General features: G+C 41.4%; 1 protein-coding gene across 1 annotated transcript in view; it reads right to left on the bottom strand.

The window, feature by feature from the left end:
* Positions 5,901-18,802, bottom strand: part of FAM76A (family with sequence similarity 76 member A) — a 30,345-nt gene continuing 17,443 nt past the window's right edge. Inside the window, exons 7-9 of the mRNA XM_005653375.3 lie at positions 11,403-11,538; positions 8,718-8,819; positions 5,901-8,177 (exon numbers count right to left, since the gene is read on the bottom strand). Coding sequence (XP_005653432.1) covers positions 8,091-8,177; positions 8,718-8,819; positions 11,403-11,538 — 325 coding nt within the window. The 3' untranslated portion in view covers positions 5,901-8,090. The remainder of the gene's footprint in view (positions 8,178-8,717; positions 8,820-11,402; positions 11,539-18,802) is intronic.

Raw genomic sequence — 18,802 nt, 5'->3', positions numbered from 1 at the left:
TGATGGAGGATAATGTGAGAAAAAGAATATATATACACATATACTTATATATACAAATAACTGGAACACTTTTGCTGTACAGTAGAAATCGACAGAACACTGTAAATCAACTATAATTTAAAAAATAAAAATCATAAATTAAAAAAATAAATTGCAGAAGTTCCCATCGTGGCGCAGTAGTTAACGAATCCGACTAGGAACCATGAGGTTGCGGGTTCCATCCCTGCCCTTGCTCAGTGGGTTATGGATCCGGGGTTGCCGTGAGCTGTGGTGTAGGTCGCAGACGCGGCTCAGATCCCGCATTGCTGTGGCCCTGGTGTAGGCCTGCGGCTACAGCTCCAATTCGACCCTTAGCCTGGGAACCTCCATATGCCTCGGGAGCGGCCCAAGAAACGGCAAAAAAAAAAAAAAAAAAAAAAAGACAAATAAATAAATAAATAAATAAATTGCAGTACCATGATTCATACATATTCTATGAGCCAGCAATTCTTCTCCTAACCATACACTCAACAGATGTGCGCCCATATGTGTTCCAAAAACCAAGCAAAGTTCACAATAGCATTTTTTAGGACTAATCAGCATTTTTTCTGTATTAATTGCATTATAATTGACATACAATAATGCACAGATATTAAGTGTTCATTTCAATGAATTTCTTTCTTTTTTTTTTTTTTTTTTTGTCTTTTTGCCTTTTCTAGGGCCACCCGAGGCATATGGAGGTTCCCAGGCCAGGGGTCGAATCAGAGCTGTAGCTGCCAAGCCTACGCCAGAGCCACAGCAACACGGGACCTGAGCCACGTCTGTGACCTACATCACAGCTCAGGGCAACGCCAGATCCTTAACCCACTGAGCGAGGCCAGGGATCCAACCTGCAACCTCATGGTTCCTAGTTGGACTTGTTAATGGCTGAGCCACGACAGGAACTCCATTTCAATTAATTTTGACATTTCCATGTACCCATGTAACCAACACCCAGAGATACAGAACATTTTCATCATCACCCTAAAAACTTTCCTCAAATTGTGCTCCTTTCTAATCAATTCCCCTCATCCCCAGAAATCACTTTTGGATTTTTATCATTATAGATTAGTTTCGCCTCTTCTCGGATTTCATCGAGGTGGGATCATACTTTGTGTTCTTTAGTTTTTGGCTTGTTTCAGTTAAGTTTTTTGAGATTTATCCATAATATTGCATATGTTAGTGGTTTGTTTTTTTACTGCTGAATAGTATTTTATCATATGATTTTACTACAGTTTGATTATCCATTCTCTTATTGATGGGCACTTGAATTTTTTCCAATTTGAGGCTATTATGAAGAAGGCCAGAGCAGCATTTATTTTTACAAATTCCAACCGGAAACAACCCAAATGTCCATCAACAGTAGGATGAATAAGAAGTTCCTGTCATGGCACAGTGGAAATGAATCCAACTAGGAACCATGAAGATTTGGGTTCAATCCCTGGCCTTGCTCAGTGGGTTAAGGATCTGGCGTTGCGGTGAGCTGTGGCATAGGTTGCAGATGCGGCTTGGATCCTGAGTTGCTGTGGCTGTGGTGTAGGCCAGCAGCTGTAGCTCTGATTTAACCCCTAGCCTGGGAACTTCCATATGCTGCAGGTATGGCCCTGAGAAACAATAAGTAAATAAATAAATTCTAGTACCACGGAGCATGAACATAAATGGCCTACTGCTACACAAATAATGCGGGTGGTCTTGTCCAGACACAACATCCAGCAAAAGAAGCCAGACAAAAATGAGTATATCCTGTATTAGCTCCTATTTATGAGATTCAAAACCAGTGAAATTAATCAATATTATTAAAAGTCAGAATAGTACGCAGTTAGTTTTGAGAAAGAGAGGGAGTAACTAGGACTGGGCACATGAGGTGGGCTAGGGTGCTGGTAACAGATTTTGTTGGTCTGGTGGTGATTATAAAGGTGTATTTACTTTGTAAAAATTCATCAAGTCATCTCTCTGTGTGTCCTCATCTGTATATATGCTAAACTTCAGTAAATAGGTGTCCTATTTTTTTTCCTTTTTTGCTTTTTAGGGTCGCACCCGTGGCATATGGAGGTTTCCAGGCTAGGGGTCCAATCAGAGCTACGGCTGCTGGCCTACACCACAGCCACAGCAGTGCAGGATCTGAGCTGCATCTGCAACATACACCTCAGCTCACGGCAACGCCAGATCCTTAACCCACCGAGCGAAGCCAGGGATCAAACCTGCAACCTCATGGTTCCTAGTCAGATTCATTTCCGCTGTGCCACGACAGAAACTCCAAGTCTCCTATTTTAACAGTATCAGAAATTCCCGGGTGGCACAGCAGATTAAGGGTCTGGCATTGCAGTAGCTGAGGTGCAGGTTTGATCCCTGGCCAGGGAACTTCCACAAGTTGTGGTTGTGGCCAAAAAAAAAGTTAAGTATCATTATCACCAATATGACAAGCTTTCTGGGAAATATAGGGAAGGGTCAATGGAGACATTCAAAGAAGTTTGCCAAGAAGACTGCATTAAAATTAATACTCATTATACATTGCTAGAGGGAATGCAAAATTGTACAGCCACTTTGGAAAACAGTTTGTCAGTTTCTTAGAAAATTAAACGTAAATTTATCATGCTATCCAGCAATCCTATTCCTAGGTATTTACCCAAGAGAAATGAAAACACATGTTCATATAAAGACCTATATGCAAATATGTAAGTCAGCTTTATTTGTGATAAACCAAAACTAGAAATAACTCAAATATCCATCAGCTGCTGGATAGATAAATTGTAGTACAGCTATACAATGGAAAACTATTCAGCTATAAAAAGGAACAAACTACTATTCCATGTTTCATGGAATAAATTACTGACATGCAACAACATGGGTAAATCTCAAAAGCATATGCTAAATGAAAGAAGTCAGACCCAAAAGGCTACATACTGGGGTTTTTTTGTTCGTTTGTTTGTTTTGTCTTTTTAGGGCCGTACCCACAGCACACGCAAGTTCCCAGGCTAGGGATCAAATTGGAGCTCTAGCCGCTGGCCTAAACCACAGCCACAGCAATGACTGATCTGAGCCACTTCTGCGACCTACACCACAGCTCAGGGTAACACAGGATCCTTAACCTACAGATACTAGTCAGATTTGTTTCTGATGAGCCACAGCAGGAACTCCTAAAGGCTACATACTGTTGGTCCCATTTATATGATATTCTGGAGGAGGCAAAGCTACAGGGATAGAAATCAGATTAATGGTTGCCAGGGGCTGAAGTTGGGGAAGGACATTGACTGCCAAGGAGCATAAGGGAAGATTTTGGGATGATGGAAATATTCCATATCCTTTGTCTTTCTTTTCTTTCTTTTTTTTTTCTCCCTTACTGCAGCATGCAGTGGCTTGATGTAGGATCTCAGTTTCCAGACCAGTGACTGAACTTGAGTCACAGTGGTTAAAGTGCAGAGTCCTAACCACTAGATCACCAGGGAACTCCTTACGTTCCATGTAATTGTGGTGATTACACAACTGCCTACATCCATCAAAATCCTTTGATCTATACATTAAGAAGGACAAATTTTACTAAATGGAAAATATGTCTTACTAAACTTTTTTTTTAAAAAATGGTACTATAAGGATGTGTGCCATAAAGTGGCATGCCCGAGGTGGGCAATGTGGAGTTGACAAAAAGGTGTAAAAGTTGTAGGTTGCATGAATGTTCTGGTGGCCTAAGAGTGATCTGAGGATAAAGTTAACTTTGGAAGCAAAAAAAAAACAAATGAACATGTGTATTCATTCTGGTTTTTCACTATTATTTTCCATCTTAGGAAACAGAAATTGTAGATTCTATGAAGTCATGAATAATAATAGCTTACAAAATTGAGTGCATACTCTGTAATCTAGAGACTTCTGCATACTTTATTTAATCCTCACAAGAGCCCTAAGGTAAGTAAATAGAACCCAAATAGAACAGGCAGTATGACTTCAGGGTTAACCACAGCATGACACAATCTCCCTTTTCAAGTAGAGTTGATAATCTGTTTCAACGACAGCCTGGCAAGTACTGGCAAGCAAAGTAGTTACTGATTCCAGTGATAACTAAGAAATATGAACTCCTTTCCTCCAAATGGCAACTTTCATTCCTGCCTTCACAATCCAGAAATTCACATAGTTTTTCCTCAATCATTTGTTTGTTTGGCTGCACCCTCAGCGTGAAGAATTTTCTGGGGCCAGGAATGGAACCCATGCCACCGTAGCAACCCAGTAGTGACATCACCAGATCCTTAACTCACTAGGCCACCAGGGAACTCTGTTGTTCTTCAGTCTTATAGGTCAAAAGTCAGTGTGGTTGCCAGCCTCCAAAATGGACCCCAATGATTCTGCCTCCTGATATGAATGCACCTTGGTAGTCCCATTCCACATTAAATTGTTTTGGTAATTTATCTCTGTAACCAATAGGGTATTGCAGAAATGATGCAGTGTGATGTCCAAAGGTAGGGCATGAAAGACATTGCAGCTTCTGCCTTGCTCTATTGATTTTGGGTTTGGTTCCAAAATCCATTCCCTATGGAGCAGATTATGTTTTTAAAAATAGGCGGAGTTCTCCTGTGGCATAGTGGGTTAAGGATCTGGCATTGTCACTGCAGTGGCTGGGGACACTGATGTGGCTCCAGTTCGATCAAGAGGCTAGCATTCTAGTGAGAGCTCTCTTCCAGATTAAGAGCCAGCAACTTCTGGCTGTGTTCTCATATGGTAGAAGGAGCAAGGGGTTTCTTTGGAGCCTCTTTTATGAGGACGCTAGGCCCAGCACCTTCTAACATTATCATCTCTGGGGTTAGGATCTCAACATATGAATTGGGCAAGACACAAACACTGAAATCATAGCACTTATAAAACTATCATTATTTAGGAGTTCCCGTCGTGGCTCAGTGGTTAACGAATCCAACTAGGAACCATGAAGTTGCGGGTTCGATCTCTGGCCTTGCTCAGTGGGTTAAGGCTCCGGCATTGCCATGGGCTGTGGTGTAGGTCCCAGACACAGCTCAGATCCCACGTTGCTGTGGCTCTGAAGTAGGCTGGGCGGCTACTGCTCCAATTCGACGCCAACCTGGGAACCTTCATATGCCGAGGGAGTGGCCTAAGAAATGGCAAAAAAAAAACAAACAAAACAAAACAAAACAAAAAACCTATCATTATTTAGAGAAAATAAGTTGTCAGTGAGCCTATAGAACAGACTAGGGTGTGACAGTGATAATGTCTGAAATGCTCCTGTTACTTGGAAACTTACTGACAGAGTCTCTCGTGGTGCAGCAGGTTAAAGATTGGCATTGTCCCCATGGCAGCTTGGGTCACTGCTGTGGCATGAATTCAATACATGGCCTGGGAACTTCCACATGCCATGGGCACCGCCAAAAGAAAAAACAGTAAATCATACTAACACCAAGGTTTCAAACCAATACATCCCTCTCCTTGAGATGGCTTCTCAAAAAACTTTCACTTAGAACTTAGGAAGATTCATCATGAATTACATTTCAAAAAATGGTAAATATAAAATCAATGGTGGACCGCACCTGGCATATGGAGGGAGATTCCCAGGCTAGGGATCCAATCAGAGCTACAGCTTCCAGCCTATGCCACAGCCACAGCAATGCCAGATCTGAGCTGTGTCTGTGACCTACACCACAGCTCACGACGATGCCGGATCCTTGACCCACTGAGCGAGGCCAGGGATCGAACCCACGTCCTCATGGATACTAGTCAAGTTGGTTACCATTGAGCCACAGTGGGAACTCGTTAGAGTTGGCTTTTAATTTTTTCAAGTCTACAAGCAAGAGAACCTGACTCTTTTCTAGGCTGAAAAGGATTATGGGATATGTCGTATTGGTGAACCAGCAAGAAAAAGTGGGAAAAAAAGCCCAACAATTATATTTGAGTCAATATCAATTTTTATTAACACACAATTGTCAAAGTCTGTACAAACCAAAACATTCCTGTGTTTTAAAATGTCCATTATTACAAACATACAAATAAACAAAAGGTGTTACCAAAAGTTAGCTACTCAATTTCATGGTAAAACAGTGTCATGATTTTTAAAAACCAAAATTTCCTTCCCTTTTTGGAACTTGTGGAAAGTTAGAAAATGTGTGGATTTGCTTTTATATTAAATGCCAAGACCTTAAAAAAAGACTTAGTATAAAACTAAATATGTTTTTATATTGTCACCTCATGTAACAGAATTTCTCAAGTCTTTAAAATTAAAAGCAAAACAAAAGAAAACCATGACTGCAACTTTTTTCACAATCTTTTCCCCAGAGTCAATGTAAATGCATCTGAAAAATATTATCTGACAGTTTATCTTTACCTAAAAGTTTCTCATTCAAAAAATTACAAAACTATTTAGCACTGCTATTTCCCTTGCTTGGAAGGGAAAATGACATCCCCTACTAGAGTGATATATAAGCAACATGGTCCATTGCTCCTCTTACCAGAAGGAAGCCACCCATTTTCACATCTCTGTCCAATTATGTGCATGGCTCCACTTGTGAGAATGCTCAAAAATTAGAAGCACTTGCTTCTAGGAAATGCTTAGCAAGCTAAACTTACTGCTACACTTTTGGTAGACTGAGGTACAAATGTCACCGGCCCTTATGATTACCTCTAACTCTATACCCACTCCCCCCACATTAACAGTTCCAAGGTAGGTGGTTTTACTGTTTCATGGCACACTACACAGCTCTAATTTCTTTCACAAACATCATACAGAGGACCTGAGAGTATGGCTAGAAATACAAATCTATCCTCTCTCCTGGAAAAGTAAATCCGCATGCCTATTGGGTCAAGAAGGGAAAAAAGGACACAATTCTGGCTGGGGCCAAGCTGCTTTTGAGAAGCACCTGTTTTCAACACATTTCCATTAAAAGCAGGAAGTGTACAGGCTGGAGTGAATGAAGAGGAGTGGGGAGGTTTTCTCCCAGACTCACAGTCCATACTTGAGCCACTCAGACCAACGCCTCCAAGTGCTCTGCAGTTCAATTATCTCATTTTGAATCATGTAAAAAAAAAAAAAAAAGTTTTCTGACAATGGCCCAGTATGACGGCTGATATAAGAAAGGGGTATTTTTTTAAAAAAGAGGTGGCAGTGTGAGAATTTAAAATCAGTCACATACAACAATCAGGAAAGGGTTGGGGAGGGAAGTGTCCAGTACAACCTGGACAATCTTTCTGCCCTTACTTAGGAAGGCAGGTTGTCCAAATCCTTGCTACCTCCCTTAAGTATCTTCTTACATGCTCTTCCAAAAAAATCCTCTAAAAGGCACTTAACTCCACACTTACATATCTAATTGTTTTACCTTAGCAATCAGTTTTTAAGACTCCAAGGTAACAAGAAAGAAAAGATCTGGTTCTTTCACTAAAAGCTAGAGAGTAGGACTCTTTTTTAAGAGGCGTCACTTTTACAAGAAGAACAAGCTAGGCTACCATTATTCCTTTATCAAGAAAAGGTTTCCTTTTTTAAAAAATAAATAAAACTCTGGCTATACATAGTACAAAGTTCATACATAATATACCTGGAAAAAAACCCAAGAGTATACCCTGAAGCAAAAGGTTTATTGGAGAGAGAAAGTCTCTTCCATTGTACCCAGTCTTAAGGTGGCAGTTTTTGAAGTTCAGAGGGTGGCAGTGATACATAACTAATGCCAAACTATTTGCTCATAGGTATGGCAGGATGCAATGATGGACACACAAAAAAATTATTCTGCACATAACACTGAGCAGTGACCACCACAAAAAAAAAAAAAAAAAAAAAAAAAAAGTACCAAAAGAGAGAGACAGACAGACAGAGAGACAGTAGTACTAAGAGAAGGGTTCAGAGAGAGGAAAGGGAGTGAGAGTGTGAGAGAGTAAGAGAGAGAGAGCTTGAAACCCCAAACATTCAAGCATGCAGTCCTAACACAGCACAAACCAGGTGTTTCCATTCAGCCCACTGCAATCGCACAAAGGAGGATAACTGTAATAAAACAGAGATTTCTTAAGAAAGCTTGCAATTCCCAAAGAATAGCCAGATTGCCACCCTAACCCAGGAATCCACGTGCTGCTGCCGGGAGCCTCCTTGTGGTCTCTCATGGAGAGGTTATAGCTCCTGACTTCTCTGACTTCTTGCTCTTCGACAAGGCAGCTGCCTGCTTCAGGAGCTCTCGGTTTTTGGCCTAAAAATAAATAAATAAATAAATAAAACAAACAAAAAAAATCAGTGCAGGAAGGATGTTTTAGCAGGATAGGATATGTTTTTCATGTAGATGCTAATGCAATAGAGAGGTCAGGAAGAGTGAACAAATTCTAGAGGTAGAAAACATCAGAAAGCTCTAGGGCTTGGTTCAGGGGGAAGAAAGTATTTGTTGGAGGTTAATCAGTCTACTTCAACCTCTCGGGATCCACTGTTACAGAAGGATGCTTTATGCAACACAAACCAACCATGGAGTGCCTTAATGTGGTGGGTAATCAGACTTTACAATTCTGACATCTGGAGTCACATCTGGCTTATCCAAAAATCAAAGAACACATTTATTAATTTCACTGTTTTGGAGGGGAAGAGATCAGAGCACATCCAAGAGTAAAACAGTAAAAGACATCTACAAGGTAGATTATTGTGATCTGTCAATTCTTTGAGAAAAAGAAATCTAAGAGATGATCACTTAAAGTATCATCAGCTAAATACACCAGAGTTGCTACATTAAATAAGCAGTCACCTGCAATTGTTCTGTGACTTCTTTGTGGGTTTTCTCCATCTGGTTCATTTTTGCTCTCATCTGAGATTCTTGGTATTGAAAATCAGCCTTCAACTCTGTGATCTGAAGAGAAAAAAGGCAGAGTGACGACAAGAAATTTCTGTGCAATGAAGAGTGTTTTGTTACCAGAGAGCTAAATGGTCTCTCAAATTAATGAAATCCAGGGCTTTCCAAAAGATCCATACCTAAATCAAAGTCAGGAAACTCTGTATCCTATTTTTTCTAATGATTTCTTGAAAATTACACAAAACCCTAAAACAGCATATTTGATACTGAACCACTCACTAGCAAGTTTTAGAGATTTCATGTATTTAATATATGCAATAATCTTTCAAATACTCACCCTCAAATAAATCAGATATTATAACAAATAAAACTGATGGTTTGAGAGAAGCTATGAAAATAACAGCTTTTGCCATTTACTGAATTTTTACCCAGCTCCAGGCAAACTGTTTGATTATATAACTTCATTCAAGCCTATGATAACCCTGCGGAGGAGGGCTTAAATATTATTCTTCCCATTTTATAGATGGGAACATCAAAGCGTAGAAAGGGTTAAGTGATGTGGCCAAGATCATACATGTTAGCATGTAGCAGAGCTGGAATTCAAACTCCAGGCCTTCTTCTACTGATTGTTATTCAAAGAGCACAGAGAAGACAGATATAAATCAGAGAAGTGATATGTGAGCTGAGTTTTGAGATACAAGCAGCAACTGGCACACGAGGTAAAGAAAAGGCCATCCAAGCAAAAGGAACAGTATGGACACAGGCAGAGTGTGAGATAATTGAGAGCTTGTTCAAATGACTGATGAGGGTGGCAGGAGATGAGGCCACAGATAGGCAGGCATGTTGAGGAAGTGTCTGTGTTCCAAGCCAAGGAGTGTGACCTGGATCCTGAAGGTTGTGGGAAATGATCTATTATTTGTTTATGTTCCCTTTTAAACTCTAACTTTGCAAAGCACTAGAAACAAGTGTTCATTTTGTCTCTACTTTGCAAAAATCCTTTTATGTGCCGTTCTGATCTAGTTCATGAAGAAAATACACTTGGATCTGCTTTCATCTGACAGTCATGTAGTAAACTGGAAAGAACACTGATCTCTTCCCTGGAATCTCCACCTTACTGGCAGAGCAGAAACACAGCACAGCAGAAAGAACAGCAGAATCAGAAAGACTTGGGTTCCTTCCTTTGTTCTGCCATTTACCAGCTGTGTGATTTGGACATGTCATTTAATTTCTTTGGGTTCATTTCCTTACCTGTAAAATGAGATAGAAATCAGATGGAAAGAATGCATGTAAAGATTTTTCACATTACAAATGTCTTTGTAAACCATTCAGAATGAATCACTGCATTCCAAACACAGTACAAAACACACACAGCCTCAGGGAGAAAACAGAGTGAGAGGAAGCGATTGGAACCCTAAGAGGAAAAATACTGAAGGCACTCTTCATCTATGAAATGATAATAATAGTAATTCCCACCGCAACGTGTTGTTATGAGGATAAATGAGTTAACACACATAAAGTACTCAGAATAGGGCTAGGCACACAGCATAAAAAAAAAAGCTGTTATCACTGTCATTAAAATATTAAGGTAAAAATAAGACTCTCTATGGAAAATAAGAAATAATAGACATGAACCAGAACAAGGACATAGAAAATTCCCCTAAAGAGGGAGGAATCTCCTTAGACCAGAATAAGACTTCACTGAAGATATTACCGAAATTAAAGAGTAGGTCGCTCAGGAAGGGAGTTGTCAGCAATGGATGTGAAGTGATGTAGTCACAGAGGAAGGCCTACCTGGACATTATCCAGGGAGGAGAGAGACCTGGCCCACATATTTTGAGTTCTATGGACACAGCCATTCCAATAATAGAGATGGAGGTATCAGATTCCCTGAAGCATTAAAAATTCCAATTACATAACTACCTCATCCTGTCCCAACTCCAGCTCATTCAGCACCCTCTGATTACAATCTTCCTAGATAGCTTGGGCTGAGAAGAGCAGTGCTCTGCTGTGCCCCACTGGGAAGAGAGAGACACTATAGTTCTATACATCATCTCTGTATGCTTGGTCAACATGGGTCCTCCCTTAGAAGTGGCCACTCCCTCCAAATGAATGAAAGAAAAATAAACTTTCTAAACCCACTTGATTGAAGTGGGTTCATGGCAGTAATACCACGCCAGGATTCATCCTGGCAGACAGGAGGCTTCTCCCCAGGACATCCCAACGTTGCCACTGGATCTCTATTGGAGCATCAATGGTGGAGTTTCCATCGTGGCTCAGTGGTAATGAATCTGACTAGTACCCATGAGGATGTCGGTTCAATCCCTGGCCTTGCTCAGTGGGTTAAAGGATCCGGTGTTGCCACCAGCTGCTGTGTAGGTTGCAGCCTTGGCTTGGAATTGGTGTTGCTATGGCTGTGGTGTAGGCCGGCAGCTGTAGCTCCGATTTGACCTGGGAAATAGCCTGGGAACTTCCATATGCCGTGAGCGGATGTGGCCCTATTTTAGCCAAAATAAGCAGCAGCAGCAGCATCAATGGTAAGTACCAGACAAGCATCTGTTAGACAGAGTCAGCATCATGCCCTATACCATGTACCCTACCTGCCTGCATCATTCTGACCTGAGAAGCACCGACTAACAGTACCTTCTTCTCTTTCTCTAAAATCATTTGATCCTTTTGATGCAGCATCTTCTTCAGAGTGGCTACTTCTTCTTTCAGTTGGGCAATGATGACAAAGTGGTCAGTACCTGGTGAGTCCAGGGCCAGGTCTGGGGAAAAGCTGAGTGGAAAAAATAGAGGGGAAAAACAGTTGGATGGATAAATTTTTTTCTTCCTGAGGATATATCACGGGCCACTTGACTACAAATGCAAGAACTAGAGCAAGTATTTGGATTCCCAGCATCAAGCACAGTTCCTGGGCAAGGTGGCCATCAAATTATACCAACCAAAGCCACAACCCACAGTGTTCCTGTACCATCCTTGCTCACATTCAGGATTAAAATAAATGCTGTCTCACAAGAGCCAAGGATATTCTGCTTCAGGCTCATTGAAAGATTCCCAGTTATTTATGGGTAAGAGTAATATTTTTTTTGTGATTAGACAATTTCCCTAGAATCTGGATAAATTATCAATTGTAACCTCATGCACTTTTCTTTACAGATTCCCACAGAGTTTTTGGCTCTTTTTTTTTTTTTCTTCTCCAAAGCCTGTGATACGGTGCAGCTGCTGCACTCCAACCCTTTTCAAAAATAATAAAAAGATAAAATTAATAGTAAGGAAGCCAACTTCCCCATGCTACAATTGGCCTATTGTCACTTTCTGTGCTTTTTTTTTTTTTAGGGCTGCACCTGAAGCATATGGTGGTTCCCAGGCTAGAGGTCGAATCAGAGCTACAGCTGCTGGCTTACACAAGAGCCACAGCAACGTCAGATCTGAGCCGCATTTCCGACCTATACCACAGCTCACGGCAACACCAGATCCTTAACCCACTGAGTGAGGCCAGGGATCGAACCAGCAACCTCATGGTTCATAGTCGGATTTGTTTCTGCTGCGCCACAATGGGAACTCTTGACTGTCACTTTCAATATTAAGAATTCTGTGACACTGGAGTTCCCATGTGGCTCAGCGGAAACAAATCGAAGTAGTATCCATGAGGACATGGGTTCGATCCTGGCCTCACTCATCAGGTTAAGGATTCAGTGTTGCCGCCAGCTGCTGCATAGGTTGCAGTTGTGCCTTGGATATGGTGTTGCTGTGGCTGTGGTGTAGGCCAGTGGCTGTAGCTCTGATTCCACCCCAGCCTGGCAACTTCCATATGCCGCACCTACAGCCCTGAAAAGAAAAAAAAAAATTCTGTGACATTTAGTTAGGAAAGGAACAAAGGTGGCAAACTATAGTCACACCACAACCTAGGTTTTCAATTGATTCCTCCCAGTCACAATCTCTGAGCACTTCATTTTGTCAAAGTGCCAAGTGAACTCTGTTTTTTTTTTTCTTAACCAGGAATCTGTAAAGTCTTGAAATTGTATGTACAATTCTGTGTATATATACAATGAGTGGTTTCTAGAGTGAGGATCTACAGCTTTCTCAGGCTGGTCAGAGGAGTCTTAGACTCAAAGAATTTAAATCACTGCCAAGAGTCAAATTTTGCCCTTCTCTAGAGACTTCCCAAAGGAAGCTCTTTACTTTCCCAGGGCAGCTTTTTTTTTTTTTTTTGTCTTTTTAGGGCTGCACCTGCAGCATATGGAAGTTTCCAAACTAGGGGCTGAATCAGAGGTGCAGTTGCCAGCCTGAACCGCAGCCATAGCAACTCAGGATCTGAGTCACGTCTGCAACCTACACCACAGCTCACAGCAATGCTGGATTCTTATCCCACTGAGCAGGGCTAGGGATCGAACCCATGTCTTCATGGATCCTAGTCAGGTTCTTTACCACTAAGCCACAACAGGAACTCCCCAGGGCAACCTTTGAAGTAAAACACAAAGCTGTTTTTCCTAAGCAGATTCTGGAATACTGATCCCAACTCCCTATTACCAATACAGCAACTATTCTAGGTTCCCCCTTGCTATTGGTTCTTTCCTACATCTTAAACATCTAATAACCAGCAATTCTCTATACAGGTAACTCCAAATAGCAAAGCAAACCACTGATCAAACTTGCTCATAGTTACCAAGTCAAACATCTCTAGGGCTAGAATGGGAAGACACTGCCCAATGATAAGAATATTCCCCTTCAGTCTAAGTGAAGCACATGAGAAGAATGTCCGAGGAAAAGTGGATCACTGATTTCTTTTTTTGTTTTTGTTTTTGTCTTTTTAGGGCTGCACCGAGGCATATGGAAGTTCCCAGGCTAGGAGTCGAATCAGAGCTACAGCTGCTGGCCTACACCACAGCCACAGCAATGTGGGATCCGAGCTGAGTCTGTGACCTGCTCCACAGCTCACAGCAACGCCGGATCCTTAACCCACTGAGCAAGGCCAGAGTTTGAACCTGCCATCTCATGGTTACTAGTCGGATTCGTTTCCACTGTGCCACAATGGGAACTCTGGATCACTGCTTTTCTAACTGATAAATATGCAGAACTACTGGGTAACAAAAAGTAAATGTAAATAATAAAACAAGGCACGTAGGAGAAAATATTGAAAGGACCCATCAGAGTCACCACCATTCCCATACTCCCCAAGGGACTGTCTTCCCTCAACCCAACAGAATCTATTTAGACCCCTAACCAGAGTGACAAATGAAAGGGAGTAATGGGCTAGTATAAATAACTTATTGTTGTCCCTAAAGCTCCTAGTACTCTGCTCTACCTGCTGCTTTTTTCTAAATTGAAATATAGTTGACATACAATATTATGTTAGTTTCAGGTATATTACATAATAATTTGACATTTGCATATCTTCTGATTACCCTGAGTGTAATAAACATCTGCCCCCAGTTATTATAAAATTATTGACCATATTCTTTATAATGTATATTACATCCCCATGACTTATTGATTATATAACTGAAGGTCTGTATCTCTCAATTCCCTTCACCTGTTTCACCCATCCCCCCACCCTTCTAGCAACTACCCATTTCCTCTCCATGTCTATGAGCCTGTTTTCATTTTGTTTTGTTTTTTCATTTTTGCCCCCTCCACAGCACATGGAATACCTCGGCCAGGAATCAGATCCAAGCTGCAGTTGTGGCAACACTGGATCCCCAACCCACTGTGTTGGGCTGGGTATCAAAACTGCGTCCCAGCGCTCCCAAGATGCTGCCAATTCTGTTGTCCACAGTGGGAACTCCCGTTTTGTTTTTTTAAAGTGAGATCATATGGTATTTGTCTTTCTCTGACTTATTTCACTTAGCATAAAACCCTCTAGATCCAACCATTTTGTTGCAAACACTAAGATAGATTTTATTTATTTATTCATTCATTTATTCATTCATTCATTCTGTTTTGGCTGCTCAGTGGCATATGGCATTCTGGGGCCAGGTATCAGATCTGAGTTGCAGCTCTGGCAACGCCGGATCCTTTGACTGACTGTGCTGGCCGGGGATGGAACTTGTGTTCTGGTGTGCAGAGACGCCACGGATTCTGTTGAGCCACAGCAGGAACTCCAAGATTTCATTTTTTATGGTAATATTCCACTCTGTATGGGAGTATATATGTATATCATATCTTCTTCATCCATTTGTCTATTGATGGACACTTAGGTTGCTTTCCTTTCTTAGCTATTATAAACAATGCTACAATGAACATTAGGGTGCATCTACCTCTTTAAATTAGTATTTGGTTCTCTTTGGATAAATACCTACAATACTGCTGGACCATACTGCAGTTCTATTTTTAATTTTTTGAGGAACATCCACACTGTTGTACACAGTAGCTGTACCAACTTACAATCCCACCAGTAGTGCACATGGTTCTATTTCCTTCACATTCTCATCAACGCTTGTTGGTTGTTGTCTTTCTGATAGCCATTCTGACAGGTGTGAGATGGTATCCCATTGTGGTTTGGATTTGCATTTCCCTGATGATAAGTGATGTTAAGCATCTTTTCATGTGTCTGTAGGCCATCTGTATGTCTTCTTTGGAAAAACGTCTATTCAGGTCCTCTGCCCATTTTTTAATAGACCTGCTTCCCCCCACCCCTCCACCGCTGCCAGGGCCACACCCACAGCATAAGGAAGTTCCCAGGCTAGGGGTCGAATCGGAGCCACAGCTTCCGGCCACAGCCACAGCCACAGCAGATCTGAGACATGTCTGTGACCTACTCCACAGCTCACAGCAACGCCGGATCCCGGACCCACTGAGCGAGGCCAGGGATCGAATCTGCATCCTCATGGATAGAGGATACCGGTTGGATTTGTTTCGGCTGCGCCACAACAGGAACTCCTGTTTGGGTTTTTTTTTTTTTTTTGACGTTGAGATAAATGAGTTTTTTGTGTATTTTGGATATTAACCCCTTATTGGACATATCATTTGCAAATATCTTGTCCCATTCAGTGGGCTGCCTTTCACAGTTTCCTTCATTGTGCAAAAGCTTTCTAGTTTGATGTAGTCCTATTTGCTTACTTTTGCTTTTTTTTTTAATAGCCACACCCACGGCATATGGAAGTTTCCAGGCCAGAGACTGAATGCATCACAGCCGCAAGCTACACCACAGTGCAACCTACACCACAGCTGCAGCAATGCTGGATCCTTTAATCAACTGCATGCTGGGCCAAGGACTGAACCTGAACCTCCACAGCAACCCAAGATGCTACAGTTGGATTTTTTTTTTTTTTTTTTTGCTTTTTATGCAACTATGGCATATGGAAGTTCCCAGGCTACATTTACTGGCCCTATTCCACAGCAATGCCAGATCCAAGCCACATCTGCAATCTACCCCATAGCTCACAGCAACACCAGATCCTTAACCCAATGAGCAATTCAGGAAATGAACCCGCATCTTCATGGTTCCTAGTCAGATTCGTTAACCACTGCTCCACGACAGGAACTCCTGCAGTTGGATTGTTAACTCACTGTGCCACAGTGAAACCCATGTTTACTTTTGCTTTTGTTTCTCTTGCCTGAGGATACATATCCAAAAAACTTTGCTAAGACCAATGTCAAAGAACATACTATATTTTCTTCTAGGAGTTTTATGGTTTCAGGTCTTACATTTAAGTCTTTAATCTATTTTAAGTTTATTTTTGCATGCGGTGTGACAAAGTCCATTTTGATTCTTTTGCATGTAGGTATCTAGTTTTCCCAACACCATTTACTGAAGAGGCTATCTTTTCCTCACTGTGTATTCTCACCTCTTTTCTTATAGATTGTCCATATAAGTATGGTTTATTATTTCTGTTCCACTGGTCTGTGTGTCTGTTTTTGTGATAATACCATACTATTTTGATTACTATAACTCTGAAGTATATAGTTTGAAATCAGAATGTGTGACACCTCCAGCTTTGTTCTTCATTCTCAGGATTGCTTGACTCTACCTGCTGCTGCTGCTGCTTCTTTTTTTTTGCTTGTTAGGGGCTGCACCAGCAGTATATGGAGGTTCCCAAGCTAGGGGTCCAATCAGAGCTGTAGCTGCCTGCCTACACCACAGCCACAGCAACACAGGATCTCAGCTGCATCTGCGACCTACACCACAGCTCACAACAACGCTGGATCTTTAACCCACTGAGTGGGTAGGTGTGAGGCCAGGGATCCTAGTTGGGTTCGTTAACTGCTGAGCCATAAAGGGAACTCTGCTGCTTAAGGGAGGACTCTTCCCATACCAATAAATTGTTGACAAAACCAGTGTGTGTATTCTGGTTAGGGTCTGACCTCTCTAACTCTGTAACTCCTGATTAATAAGAACTGCTGGGAATCAAAATGAAAAAAAAGATGGATGGGTTACCAAGTCAGAAAATCAGATCCATTCTTTCTAAATACTTCCAATGACAGGGAACTCACTACTTCTCCAAGAAGCTTCTTATCTTTTCCAAAATCTTAAAAGAACATCTTTCATCAGGTTGAGCCAAAACCTGCCTCCCTCTCAGTCCCATCCATTGGTCCTGAGTCTGTTCTCAAAGGCCACACAGAGTAAGTCTAATCTTTTAGGCATATTTCAGAGGGAAAATAAAACTACAAAGAATAACCTTTAGAAACAATAAACCATGAGGTGTGCCTGGAGATCATCCACTGCTTTTTTACTGTCCATAGAAAAATGAACAAATATGATCTAAAAAATGCATTTCTCAGGGAAGGAAAGCTAGAAATGAACTCAGATTTTCTTCAAATTGAAAAGTTTTGCTATAATTTCAACAAAATAGAAAATACTGAGATGGAGGTTGTGAATTTTATAGGATACTAAAAAAGAAAAGGTATTTTTATAAGTATAAGCACTTTACAAGTATAAAACCATAAGAAAAATGGTCTTATACTAAAAAAAACCCTAAAGTAATGAGTTCTCTGTATGATACAGAAGCCTAATGAATAAAGAAAAAGAAAAAAATAATCAAATATACCTTAATATTTTTAAAATAAGTAAGAGAGAAGAATATGGCAGTATAGAAAGGTCAACAGAAAACTGTTGGAGAGAAACCTGCAGAAAACATGAGGGGATAAAAATGAAAGAATAAAAACATAAATTCAAAAGCATATGGATATTTTTAAGAGTGGGACCAGGAAAGTGGATTGTGATTAATTTTAAAAACTGGGGGAGTTCCTGTCGTGGCGCAGTGGTTAACGAATCCGACTAGGAACCATGAGGTTGCGGGTTCCATCCCTGCCCTTGCTCAGTGGGTTAACGATCCGGCGTTGCCGTGAGCTGTGGTGTAGGTTGCAGACGCGGCTCGGATCTGGCGTTGCTGTGGCTCTGGCGTAGGCCGGTGGCTACAGCTCCGATTTGACCCCTAGCCTGGGAACCTCCATATGCCGCGGGAGCGGCCCAAGAAATAGCAACAACAACAACAACAACAAAAAGACAAAAGACCAAAAAAAAAAAACAAAAAAAAACTGGGAGGCAGTTACAATAGATAGTTCAGAAACAAAACTGAACTAACATTTACTACAGAACTGAATTCAAAACAGACATTTGGGAGTTTCTGTTGTGGCTCAGCAGAAACGAATCTGACCAGCATTTCATGAGGATGCAGGTTCGATCCCTGGACTCGCTCAGTGGGTTAAGGATCATCCGGCGTTGCCATGAGCTATGGTGAAGGTTCCAGATGTGGCTTGGATCCTGCATTGCTGTGGCTGTGGTATAGGCCAGCAGCTACAGCTCTGATTCGACTCTTAGCCTGGGAATCTCCACAGGCTGCAGGTGTGGCACTAAAAAGAAAGAAAGAAAGAAAGAAAGAAAAACACAAAATAGATATTCAGCAGAAAAAAATTTTTTGGTCTGCATGACATTAAAAAAGGACTGTAGGAGTTCTTGCTGTGGTTCAGTGGGTTAATGATCCAGCATCTCTGTGGCAGCATGAGTTCAATCCATCGTCTGGCACAGTGTGTTAAGGATCCAGTGTTCCTGAAGCTGTAGCACAGGCCGAAGCAGCAGCTCAGATTCAGCCCCTGGCCTG

This window comes from Sus scrofa, chromosome 6 (assembly GCF_000003025.6).
Source record: "Sus scrofa isolate TJ Tabasco breed Duroc chromosome 6, Sscrofa11.1, whole genome shotgun sequence".
NCBI lineage: Eukaryota > Metazoa > Chordata > Mammalia > Artiodactyla > Suidae > Sus > Sus scrofa.
The sequence above is the reverse complement of the archived record's forward strand: the minus strand, read 5'-3'. Positions and strand labels throughout refer to the sequence as shown.